Here is a 13,732-nt window from a genome sequence, read left to right on the forward strand (position 1 = left end):
CATGTGCCCCTGCTTTTCACTACATCTGTATCTTTGGGGTAAATACCCAGTAGTGCAATTGCTGGGTCATAGGGTAGCTCTATTTTTAACAACCTGAGGAACCTCCATACTGTCTTCCAAAGTGGGCTGTACTAGCCTGCATTCCCACCAATAGTGTGAGAGGGTTCCCCTTTCTCCACATCCTCAACATCACTTGTTTCCTGTCTTGTTAATTTTTGCCATTCTAACTGGTGTGAAGTGGTATCTCATTGTGCTTTTGATTTGTATTTCCTTGATGTCTAGTGATGTTGAACATTTTTTCATGTGTCTTTTAGTCATTTGTACATCTTCTTGGAGAAGTGTCTGTTCATATCTTCTGTGCATTTTTTGACTGAATTATTTGTTTTTGGATGTTGAGTTTGAGAAGTTCTTTATAGATCTTGGATACCAGCCCTTTATCTGTAATGTCAATTTCAAATATCTTCTCCCATTCTGTGGGTTGCCTCTTAANGGAATTATTTGTTTTTGGATGTTGAGTTTGAGAAGTTCTTTATAGATCTTGGATACCAGCCCTTTATCTGTAATGTCAATTTCAAATATCTTCTCCCATTCTGTGGGTTGCCTCTTAATTTTGTTGACTGTTTCCTTTGTTGTACAGAAGCTTTTTATCTTGATGAAGTCCCAAAAGTTCATTTTTGCTTTTGTTTCCCTTGCCTTTAGAGACATGTCTTAAAAGAAGTCAAGTTGCTGTGGCCAATGTTGAAGAGATTACTGCCTATGGCCTCCTCTAGGATTTTGATGGATTTCTGTCTCACATTGAGGTCTTTCATCCATTTTGAGCTTATTTTTGTGTTTGGTGTAAGAAAGTAGTCCAGTTTCATTCTTCTGGATGTGGCTACCCAATTTTCCCAGCACCATTTATTGAAGAGACTGTCTTTTTTCCATTGGATATTTTTCCTGCTTTGTCAAAGATTAGTTGACCATAGAATTGAGGGTCCATTTTTGGGCTCTCTATTCTGTCCCATTGGTCTGTGTGTCTGTCTGTTTTTGTGACAGTACCATGCCGTCTTAGTGATCACAGCTTTGTAATATAGTATGAAGTCAGCATTGTGATGCCCCAGCTTTGGTTTTCTTTTTCATCAATCCCCTGGTGATTCGGGGTCTTTTCTGGTTACACACAACTTTTAGGATTGTTTGTTCCAGCTCTGTGAAAAATGTCGATGGTATTTTGATAGGGATTGTCCTGAATGTGTAGTTTGCTCTGGGCAGCACAGACATTTTCACAATGTTTATTCTTCCAATCCATGAACATGGAATGTTTTTCCATCTCTTTGTGTCTTCCTCCATTTCTTTCATAAGTGTTCTGTAGTTTCTAGAGTATAGATCCTTTACCTCTTTGTTTAGGTTTATTCCTAGGTATCTTATGGGTTTGGGTGCAATTGTAAATGGGATTGATGCCTTTATTCCTCTTTCTTCAGTCAGATTGTTAGCATATAGAAGTGCAACTGATTTCCATGCATTGATTTTGTGTCTTGCCACATTGCTGAATTGCTATATAAGCTCTAATAATTTGGGGGTGGAGTCTTTTGGGTTTTCCACATGGAATATCATGTCATCTGCAAAGAGTGAGAGTTTGACTTTTTCTTTGCCAATTTGGATGCCTTTTATTTCTTTTTGTTGTCTGGTTGCTGAGGCTAGGACTTCTAGTACTATGTTAAACAGCAGTGGCAAGAGTGGGCACCCCTGTCATGTTCCTGACCTTAGGGAAAACCTCTGTTATTCCCCATTGAGAATGATATTTGCCATGGGCTTTTCATAGTTGGATTTTATGATATTGAGGTATGTTCCCTCTATCCCTGTATTTTGAGGAGTTTTAATCAGGAAAGGATGCTGTACTGTATGGTGAGTAACATAACATAATAAAAAATATTATTTAAAAAAGGGCACATGAAAACAAACAAACAAACAAAAGAAAAGGATGCTGTATTTTGTCAAATGATTTTTCTGCATCAATCGAGAGGATCATATGGTTCTTGTCTCTTCTCTTGTTAATATGATCTATCACATTGATTGATTTGTGAATGTTGAACCACCCTTGTATCCCAGGAATAAACCCTACCTGGTTGTGGTGAATAATTCTTTTAATGTACTGTTGGATCCTATTGTCTAGGAGATTGTTGAGTATTTTGGCACCCATGTTCATCGGGATATTGGTCTGTAATTCTCCTTTTTGATGGGGTCTTTGCCTGGTTTTGTGATCAGGGTAATGCTGGCCTCATAGAATGAGTTTGGAAGTTTTTCTTCCTTTTCAATTTTTTGAAACAACTTCGTAGAATAGGTATGATTTCTTATTTAAATGTTTGGTAAAATTCCCCTGGAATGCCATCTGGCTCTGGACTCTTGTTTTTTGGGAGGTTTTTGATTACTGTTTCAATTTCCTTGCTGGCTATTGGTCTGTTCAGATTGTCTATTTCTTCCTGTTTCAGTCTTGGTAGTTTATAGTTTCCAGGAATGCATCCATTTCTTCCAGATTGCCTAGTTTGTTGGGATATAGCTGCTGGTAATAAGTCCTAATAATTTCCTCTATTACCTTGGTATTGGTCATGATTTCTCCTCTTTTGTTCATGTCTTTCAATAGCTACTCTCAACGTGAAAGGGCTGAATGCTCCCATCAAATGGCACAGGGTTTCAGACTGGAAAAAAAAGCAGGACCCATCCATATGCTGGCTACAAGAGACACATTTTGAACCTATAGACACCTCCAGATTGAAAGTGAGGGGCTGGAGAACAATTTATCATGCCAACGGACCTCAAAAGAAAGCTGGGACAGCAATTCTCATATTAGACAAATTAGATTTTAAACCAAAGACAGTAGTAAGATATGTAAGGGGACACTATATCAAACTTAAAGGGTCTATCCAACAAGAAAATCTAACAATTGTAAATATCTATGCCCCCAACATGGGAACAGCCAACTACATACACCACCTCTTAACCAAAAGAAAGACTCATATTGCTAAAAATACATTAATTGTAGGAGACTTCAACACTCCACTCTCAGCAATAGACAGATCATCTAAGCAGATCGACAAGAAACAAGAGCTTTGAAGGACATGTTGGACTAAATGGACTTTGTAGATATATACAGAACATTCCATCCTAAAACAACAGAATATTCATTCTTTTCAAGTGCACACAGAACTTTCTCCAGAATAGATCACATACTGGGTTACAAATCAGGTCTCAACAGATAACAAGATATTGAAATTGTTCCTTGCATATTTTCAGACCACAATGCATGGAAAATGGAACTCAACCACAAGGAAAAATTTGGAAAGAATGCAAACACTTGGAGGTTAAAAAGCATCTTGCTAAAGAATGAATGGCTCAACCAGGAAATAAGAGAACTTANCAGGAAATTAAATAGAACTTAAACAGTTTATGCAAACCAATGAAAATGAAAACACATCAGTTCAGAACCTATGGGATACTGCAAAGGTGGTCCTTAGAGGGAAATACATAGCCCTCAAGCCTCTCTCAAAAAATTAGAAAAATCCGGGGCANAAACAGTTTATGCAAACCAATGAAAATGAAAACACATCAGTTCAGAACCTATGGGATACTGCAAAGGTGGTCTTTAGTGGGAAATACATAGCCCTCAAGCCTCTCTCAAAAAATTAGAAAAATCAGGGGCGCCTGGGTGGCTCAGTTGTTAAGCATCTGCCTTTGGCTCAGGGCATGATCCCAGGGTCCTGGGATCAAGCCCCACATCAGGCTCCCTGCTCTGCGGGGAGCCTGCTTCTTCCTCTCCCACTCTCCCTGCTTGTGTTCCCTCTCTCGCTGGCTGTCTCTCTCCCCGTCAAATAAATAAAATACTTTTAAAAAATCAGAAAAATCCCAAATGCACAAGCTAACCTTACACCTAAAGGATCTGGAGAAAGAACAACAAACAGAGCCTAAACCAAGCAGGAGAAGAGAAATGATAAAGATTAGAACAGAAATCAATGAAATAGAAACTAGAAGAACAGTAGAACAGATCAATGAAATTAGAAGCTTGTTCTTTGAAAGAATTAATAAGATTTATAAATCTCTGGCCAGACTTATCCAAAAGAAAAGAGAAAGGGCCCAAATTAATAAAATCATTAGTTTTTTAAGATTCCACATATAAGTAAAATCACATGGTATTTGTCTTTCTCTGTCTGACTTATTTTACTTAGTATAATGCCATCTAGGTCCATCCATGTTGTTGCAAATGGCAAGATATCATTCTTTATTATGGCTAAATGATATTCCATTGTATATATCACATCTTCTTTATCCCTTCATCTATCAATGGACACTTAGGTTGCCTCCATATCTTGGCTACTCTAAATAATTGTGCAAAAAAATAGGGTTGCATATATCTTTCTGAATTAGTGTTTTTGTTTTCTTTGGGTAAATACACAGCAGTGAAATTTCCAGATTGTATGGGATTTCTATTTTTAATTTTTTGAGGAACCTCCATACTGCCTGCTGGGAATTTTGGAATCTGTGATCCCAAAAACCACCTGAAAGAACCCATTCATCTCCTTTCATCATACATCACTTCTTCCTCTATTGCAATTTTTTCCCTTCTAGTATAAATGTGGTTCAAGTTGTTTAATATATAAGATGTCCCCTGTCTCATCCTCACTACTTTGGGTGAATTCTAATGTTTCCCGTTGCTTCAAAGCTAACTTTCTTTAAAGTATAACCCAAATTCTTGGCTTCACCTCTGTTACTAGAATACTGTTCATCCTAGAGCATGCAGGTTCCCACAGCCCCATCTTCCTCATGTCATGACAATGTGCCATGAACTAAAGAGGAAAGGAATGCACCATTTAGGCTCCCATTACTACCACTCGAGTGACCATAGTACAATAGTTCTTGCTACCTGCATCAGTGAAGTTCTAGTTGTTAAATCCAATACACCCTTTTCAGGCTTTACATTGCCTGAGATTTCCTGGAATCTAATGCCATTCACAATTTTCCTCTTGAATTTTTCTTTCCACTTAGCTTTCCCCAAGGTTATGCACTCTCTCTCAGTTGGCATGTGCACCCAATGGCTGGCTGATTCAGGGATACAAAAGACGGCTATGTTGCCTTGATTCGGGACCATTCTGAAAGGCCATCCTGTTCCAGAGTGCTAAGGTGCATGAAGACCTCAGTTACAAGCAAACTGCATTTGTAAGTGAACTGCATCTTCTGCCCAATCTTCCTTACAGCACCTTGTCTGGCATATGTTAGATGTACTCTTGAGAGAACTTGCCTTTTACTCTAACAGTTTCAAAGAACACAAAAGATAATCTTGTCTTGATTCTATTCTTGTTACCTCTCTCTCTTCAAAAATTTAATTCTCTCTCCAGAATCTACTGAGTCAACAGTATCAATATCAATGTCTACCATGTTTGCCATCTATTTTCTTCAGTGCCTGCCTATTACCTGTACCCCCAAGGTATCAAGCTTCTCAAATCTTAGATTGTAATAGTGTCTTACCTTTTGAAGACTTTTAGTGATGCTAACGTGCTCAATGAACACATCCCCAGAGGTAACAGTCTCTTCACCAGTCAAAATTTTGAAGGTAGTAGTTTTTCCAGCTCCATTGAATCCAAGCAATCCAAAGCACTCTCCTCTTTGGATTATAACAGAGATATTTTTCACAGCCAGAATGACTGGATACTTAAAATATATCTAAAAAAATCCAGAAAATACAATGTAGTAAAGAGTATTTGAAGATCAAATAAATAAATACCTCAGACCCCTATGGACCACGACTTCAGACAGTTTCACAAGAACTCTGCTATTACACTGGAAAAATACACATAGATTCTGAAGAACCACAGTGTCCCCTGGACACCAATGACATACTCTTGGGGATAAGTGAAGCCAGCCTATATTGGCCAGTGAATGATGTTACCTTTGTGAGTTCCTTAATAAGTACTGTGGAATCCAGGAACTCCTGAGGCTGCCCCAGGATTCTCTGTCTTTCATTTTGTACATCCTCATCATCAGATTCTCCAGATAGTTCCTCGGACACTTTTCCCTATATTTTCAAAACAAGAATTATAAAAGTGAATGCTCTTTAGGTGTCTAATCTAGAGCGGGTAGTTTCATGAAAGCTAAACCAGGGGATAATCTCAAAGACATTAAAATATAAGATTTTAGTCATTCCATAAAGTATCTGAATATTACTCAGCATCATGTACAACTTGACTAAGTATTGAATAATAAATAGTTCATCAGAAGAATGATGGTGGAGACCAGAGGAGAAGAAAAAGTCATTCAACATAGTAGAAAGAGTGTGAATTAACATGCTACAATGTGTACTTTAAATCTTTAGAAGACAGAATTTATTTTTTAAGTTATTATTTAAATTCCAGTTGGTTATGTACAGTGTAATATTAGTTGTAGGTGTACAAGATAGTGATTAAGTACTTCCATTCAACACCTGGTGCTCATCACAAGTGTACTCCTTAATCCCTACCACCTATTTCACCCGTCCCCTCACCCACCTCCCCTCTGATAACCATCAGTTTGTTCTCTATAGTTCAGAGTCTTTTTCTTGATTTGTGCCTTTCTTTCTTTTCTTCTCTCTGTTCATTCATTTTGTTTTTTAAATTCCACATATGCGTGAAATCATTTTATTTGTTTAAAAGACAGAATGTAAAGCGTTCAGGGAAATGGCTTTTATCACTTGGATCTTTAAGAAGGAAATCATCCCAAGATGGTAGGGAAACTCTAAAAAACAGTCATGAATACATAATAATAACTTTTTTCCTCAATCAATCAGGAATAGAAGCCAAGAAAATCAGCAAGGTTTAACAAGATTTTTCCTAAGAAACTCATTGGCCTATATTTTCAAGATAAATATTACAAGATAAATGCTCTTTATTACTCCTGACTAGACCAAATAACTTTAGAAAACTGATTTCTAGATGGTAGAACAGAAAATAGGCATAATTTTAAAGATTGTTTTGTCCAATCAGTTCAGAGCAGATTGATTTTTATTTCCTCAAATTAAAAAATTAGGATTATATAGTGTTGTCGTTTTTCCAGAATTGGATACCTCAGGAAAAACTACAGCCACAACTGAGATCCATCAAGTGTGACTTATTATAATTACAGTATGTTAAACACTGAAAGGCTAAAGAATACTTTCTTTTATAAAAGAAACTGTCTTTATTTGAAATAGTAGGGAAATTAAAGCTTAAGATCCTCTCAAAACAATGGAAGTTTTTGTGTAAAGCAATAAAGAAATGACTGGTAGCTTCATTAGAAATACAAATTAACCATAGGTTAGCTACTTTACTAGAAAGAACCAGGGAAATAGACAGCTATGAAGAGCTCTCCTGGAGTGAAACTCATCTTTAACACTGACCTCAAACTACTTCTGCAAAGAAGCTCAAATTTAATGGTTCCCTCAATGGAGCAATTTATGTATTATGGCATTGATGAAAGAAATACAGAAATCAGCTAGCAGTTAGTGAAGCTTAACTTGGGTGTGGACATGGAAAGAGACAAAGAGAGACCTTCAAACCACTGTTATTCCAGGGTTATTACCCCCATTCCCAGGTCTGCATCTTCTGAAGAACAATACCAGAGGCTTAACACTACAAGGAAAATAGACTTCACAGAAATATCCCAGCCAGTTACTTAAACAAACTAGCAAACAACAAAAATTTCCTGGGAAAGGACAATACTCACATAACCAATACATATTTAAAATATCCAGAGTTCAGCAAAAAAAAATTATGTTATAAAAGAAACAAGAAACTGTGTCCCACACACAGGAAAAAGAGTAAGCAATAGTAACTGCCTGTGATTAAATGACCGGATGTCAGATATAATAGACAAAGACTTCAAAGTAGTCATTATAACTATTTTCAAAATAAAGGAAATCATGCTTGAAGGAGTAAAGGGAGGTATGATGACAATGTTTTATCAAGTAAGGATTACCAGTAACAAGATAGAAATTATAAAAGAAAGGATCCAGCAGAAGTTCTGGAGTTGAGAAGTATAATAACTAAAATGAAAAAATCACTAGAAGGGTTCAATAACAAACTTGAACTGGCAGAAAAAAAGAATTAGAAAACTTAAATATATACAAAGGGAGTGTGAAACCTGAAGAATGGGGAGAAAAACAATCAAGAAAAATGAACAAAGCTTCAGAGAAATGTGGGATACCATTTAGTGCATCAATGTATGCATAATAGGAATGTCAAATGGAAAAAAGAGAAGTAAGCAGAAAAATACTTAAAGAAATGGCTGGAATGTCCCAGGTTTCATGACAAACATTAATATACACATCCATAGCTTAGTGAATACCAAGTATGATAAACACAAATAGATCTGTACAGACAGAAAAAATGCTGAATGCCAAAGGCAGGGAGAAAATCTTGAAATCAATGAGAGATAAACACTTATCACTTATATTTCCAATAAGAGTAACACCTGACTTTTTACAAAAAAACAATGGAGAGTGATATCAGCATGCTGGTGGATTAGGAGACCCCAGTGCTTAATGTCCCCCCTCCATAAATGATTTAACAAATATCCACAGAGAAAATAACCCTGGAGAGCTCTGGAGTACAGTTAAAGAGGATGCAGCAACCTGGTGGAGTAGAAAATCCAGGGATGCCCGTATAGAAAAGTAGAAGATGCATTTTACCCACATCAACCCATTCCTCAACTTAGCACAGCTTGGTACCAAAAAGAATCTCTTTGTTCACAATTTCTCTTCTTGAGAGAAAAGTAGAGCAAGAAGATCCCAGCAGCCATTGTCATTAAGGACAAGAGCAGCCCTCACTGCTGTTAGAGACACTAAAGCCTTTGCTGCCAAAGACCCTTGAAATCTTTAGTAATGCTAAACTCAGCTGATGGAACAGACCAGAGTTTATTCCACTGTCCACCCCAACACCCTGAGCCAGAGATGTTGTTGTACCCCCACTGAAACCAGAGCCAGAGATGCCGCACTCCACCCCCATCCAGTGCCCTCACACCCATATGTAGGTAAAGGTCTTTCCCCACCTAAGCCAGTCTATACAGTCTGGAAGAGGTGGCTGTTCCTACAAATGTACAGATATATATACAGGGCTACAAGGAACACACAAAAAATCAAGGAACACCAAAGAATTTTGAATACAAAACATGATACCACTAGAGGAACACAATGAATTTCATGTAACTTATCCCAAAGAAATGTAGATTTTAAAATTACCTGACAAAATAATTCAAAATAATCGTTATAAAGAAGTTCAGTGAGCTACAAGAGAACACAAATAGACAATTTAATGAAATTAGGAAGACAACATATGAACAAAAAAGAAGTTCAAAAGGAGATAAAATCATAGAGAACTAATGAATTCAGTAAAGTTGCAATCTACAAAATCAATGTACAAGAATCTGTTGCATTTCTGTGCACTAATAATGACCCATCAGAAAGAGAAATTAAGAAAACAATCCCATTTACAGCTGCATTATAAAGAATAAAATACCTAGGAATAAATATAACCACGGAGGTGAAATTCCTGTACACTGAGAAGTATAAGACAATGAAAGAAATTAAAAAAGACACAAAGGAAAATATATTCTGTGCAAATGGATGGAAGAGTTTATATTATTACAACCAAGAGGTTCAGCTAATCAATTAGTAGTGGAGATGCAAATGAACCATAAAAATACTGCTAATCCAAAAGAAGGCATGAAAAGAGAAAAAATAGAGATGCGAAAGAAAATAAAAAGCAAGATCATAAATTTAAACCCAACCATACAAATAATTACATTAGGAATAGTCTCAATTCTATTAATATGTAGAGGTTGTCAGATTGAATAAAAAGCAAAGTAAACTATGCTATCTATAAGAAACTCACTTCAAAAATAATATACACAGGTCAAATGTCAAATGATAAAAAAAGATATATCATAAAAAATGTATACATGAAAAGATTGGCAGAGTAACATCAGACAGAGTATATTATAAAACAAGGAATATCACCAGAGATTTTTTAAAGAGCAATTACATATATGACAAAGGTTAAATTCATCAAGAGGATATAAAAATCCTAAGTGCATGTGCACCTAATATTTTAGACTCTAAATAGTTAAGGCCAAAACCAAAAAAATAAAAATAAATAAATAAATAAATAAATAATAAGGAGGAGAAATAGGCAAATCCACTGACATGCTAAGAGTCTTTAACACTAATCTCTTGACAATAGGTACAACAGGTTGATGGAAAAAACAGTAAGAATATAGAAAAATTGAACAACATTATTAAACAACTTTACCTAGTTAATCGTTAAGGAACACTGCATCCAAAAAGAGCAGAATATGCCTTCTTTCAAATACAGAAGGAACATTCATCAAGATAGGAAATATTTTGGGCCATGAAATTTATGAATAAAGGAGAATATGTAATATAGCAATAATAAAAAAATTAGAAAAAATTAGAAATCAACAGCAGAACTATATAAAATTTTGAAATATTTGGAAATTAAACAACACTCTTTACAAATAACTCATGCATCAAAAAAGGAATCACAAAAGACATTAGAATATGTCTTGAAGAGAATGAAATGAAAACATGATATTTCAAAATTTATGAGATGTACCAAAAGCAGTGTTTAGAGTGATTTTTATATCATTAAATACTTATATTAAAAAGAATGAAGTTTTCAAAAAAGAAAAAAGTATCAGTGCTCCAAACTTCTACCAGAAGAAACTAGAAATAAAAGTCAAATAATACAAGTAAATCCCTAATAAGCAGAAAGATATAATAATGACAAGAGTGAACTCAGTGATATTGGAAATAGAAATAATAGAAGAAAAAAATCAATGAAACCAAAAGTGGGTTATTTAAAATATCTTAAAATTCAATAACCTTTAGTTTAATTGACCAATCAAAAAATAAACAAATTACCAATATGAAGAACGAATAATGGGACATTACCATAGACACTCTGAACCTCAGAAGAATACTAAGGGAGTAAACCTAAGAGTTCCTTGCAAAGGAAAATTTCTGACATGATGACAATATTCTATATTTCGAGTATGATGAGATTGTAATGGTTTCACACCTATAAATATTTGTAAAAATTCAAACATGGTAAAACTTAGATGACTAACTTTGAAATTAAAGAAATCATGTCCCAAGAAAGAGAATATTGAAATACACAATATGATATACGTTGGTGAAGTTATAAAAACTTATGGGCAAAGGAGAAAAAAACCCCCAACATATTGCCATACAGACAAGGAAAAAAAAATAAGTTGTGAAGAAATGAGGAGTTGGGAGGTTGCTGAGACTCTGACAGTCTGTGTAGACCACCCCAAGCTAGGATTCATCTTTACCACATTTAATTTTATTAAAATAAAAATAAAGATTTAACTTTCAAAGTTAAAAATTCTCCATTTTAAAACATGACTGGAATTATTCCCTTGTTTTCACCAACTCATAAAGAGTGCCAAATGCTAACACATGGTTAGGGTATGGGTCAAAATATAATCTTTTTTTAAAAAAGATTTTATTTATTTATTTTAGAGAGAGAGAGCAAATAGGGGGAGGAGCAAAGAAAGAGGGACAAGCANTCCATTTTAAAACATGACTGGAATTATTCCCTTGTTTTCACCAACTCATAAAGAGTGCCAAATGCTAACACAAGGTTAGGGTATGGGTCAAAATATNTTTTAGAGAGAGAGAGCAAATAGGGGGAGGAGCAAAGAAAGAGGGACAAGCGGACTCTGCACTGATTGCAGACCCAATGAGGGGCTCAATCCCATGACACTGAGACCATGACCTGAGCCAAAATCAAGAGTTGGATGCTTAACTGACTGAAGCCACCATGCACCCCTAAAATATAATCTTTATTGGTAAACAGAAATTGGAAAAAACACCCCTGCTATTTAACAGCAACTCTAAGAATTATAAATGTTATAAGAATTGAATCATGGGAGATCTGTACTCTGAAAACTATAAAACATTGATGAAAAAATTAAAGATGACACAAAAAATGGAGAGACATTCCATGCTCATTAATTGGAAGAACAAATAATTGTTTAACTGTCTATTGTACCCAAAGCAATCTACACATTTAATGCAATCCCTATCACATTACCAACAAAACTAGAACAAATAATCCCAATATTTTATGGAACCATAAAGACCCTGAGTAGCCAAAACAATCTTGAAAATGAAATGAAACAAGACTGGATATCACAATTCCAGACTTTAAGTTACATTACAAAGCTGTGCTAATCAAAACAATATGGTACTGGAAAAAAACAGACACATAGATCAATAGAACAGAATAGAAAACCGAGAAATAAAGTCACAGTTACATGGTCAATGAATCTTCAACGAAGGAGGAAAGAATATACAATGGGAAAAAGACAGTCTCTTCAACAAATGGTGTAGGGAAAACTGCAGAGCAACATGAAAAAGAATGAAACTGGACCACTTTCTTATACCATACACAAAAATAAATATAAAATGGATTACGGATTTAAATGTGAGACCTGAAACCATAAAATTCCTAGAAGAGAACACAGGCAATAATTTCTTAGACATTGGCCACAGCAAGAGTTTTCTAGATATGTCTCCTGAGACAAGGGAAATAAAAGTAAAAATATTTAACTCTTGGGACTGAAGGAAACAATCAACAAAGCTAAAAGGCAACCTATGAAATGGGAGAAGATATTTACAAATGACATATTCAATAAAGGGTTAGTATCCAAAACATATAAAGAACTTATACAACTCAACACTCAAAAACAAATAATCCAATTACAAAATGAGCAGAAGACATGAACAGACATTTTTTTGAAAGAAGACAGTCAGATGGCCAACAGACACATGAAAAGATGCCAATGTCATTCATCATCAGGGAAATGCAAATCAAAACTACAATGAGATATCACCTCACACCTGTCAGGAAGGCTAAAACCAACAACACAAGAAACTATGAGTGTGGGTGAAGATGTGGAGAAAAAAGAACCCTGGTGCACTGTTGGTGGGAATGGAAACTGGTGCAACCACTCTGGAAATCAGTATGGAGGTTCCTCAAATAGAACTACGCTATATCTAGCAATTACACTCCTGGGTCTATAACCCCAAAATGCAAAAACACTAATTCAAAGGGATACATGAACCCCTATGTTTATAGAAGCCTTATTACAATAGCCAAATTATGGAAGCAACCCAAGTGTCCATTAATAGATGATTAATGGATAAAGAAGAAGTGGTATAGGACAGAGCTTGGGAAGATGGTGGGGCAGGAAGATCCTGAGCTCTCCCCATCCCATATTTATAACTAGATACCATCCACATCCAAGTAAATAAACAGGAGAGCAATCTGAAGACTGGCAGAACAAACTCCACAGCTAAATGTAGAGGAGAAGCTGCATCTGAAAGGTTAGGAAGGTCAGAAAGGTAGAGGGGCTGCCTGTAGGAGGGAGGGAGCTATGCATGAAAAGGGCAGAGAAACAGGCCCTTGCACCACGGAGTTTAAACAGGGAAGACTAATCCCCATAATATTTGGCTTTAAAAACCAGAAGGGCTGAATTCCATGAGTTTTTATTTTATTTATTTTTTATAATTTTTTTATTATATTATGTTAGTCACCATACAGTACATCCCTGGTTTCTGATGTAAAGTTCGATGATTCATCAGTTGCGTATAACGCCCAGTGCACCAAGCAATATGTGCCCTCCTTACTACCCATCACCAGTCTATCCCATT

At 35.7% G+C, this 13,732-nt stretch overlaps 1 protein-coding gene across 1 annotated transcript in view; it reads right to left on the reverse strand.

Annotated features, from left to right (window-relative positions):
* Nucleotides 1-13,732, reverse strand: part of LOC100484901 (ATP-binding cassette sub-family A member 3) — a 120,658-nt gene that overhangs the window by 21,236 nt on the left and 85,690 nt on the right. The window contains exons 16-17 of the mRNA XM_034669565.1: nucleotides 5,915-6,040; nucleotides 5,494-5,688 (exon numbers count right to left, since the gene is read on the reverse strand). Of these exons, the coding sequence (XP_034525456.1) occupies nucleotides 5,494-5,688; nucleotides 5,915-6,040 (321 nt within the window). The remainder of the gene's footprint in view (nucleotides 1-5,493; nucleotides 5,689-5,914; nucleotides 6,041-13,732) is intronic.

Source organism: Ailuropoda melanoleuca, chromosome 10, assembly GCF_002007445.2.
Source record: "Ailuropoda melanoleuca isolate Jingjing chromosome 10, ASM200744v2, whole genome shotgun sequence".
Classification (NCBI taxonomy): Eukaryota; Metazoa; Chordata; class Mammalia; order Carnivora; family Ursidae; genus Ailuropoda; species Ailuropoda melanoleuca.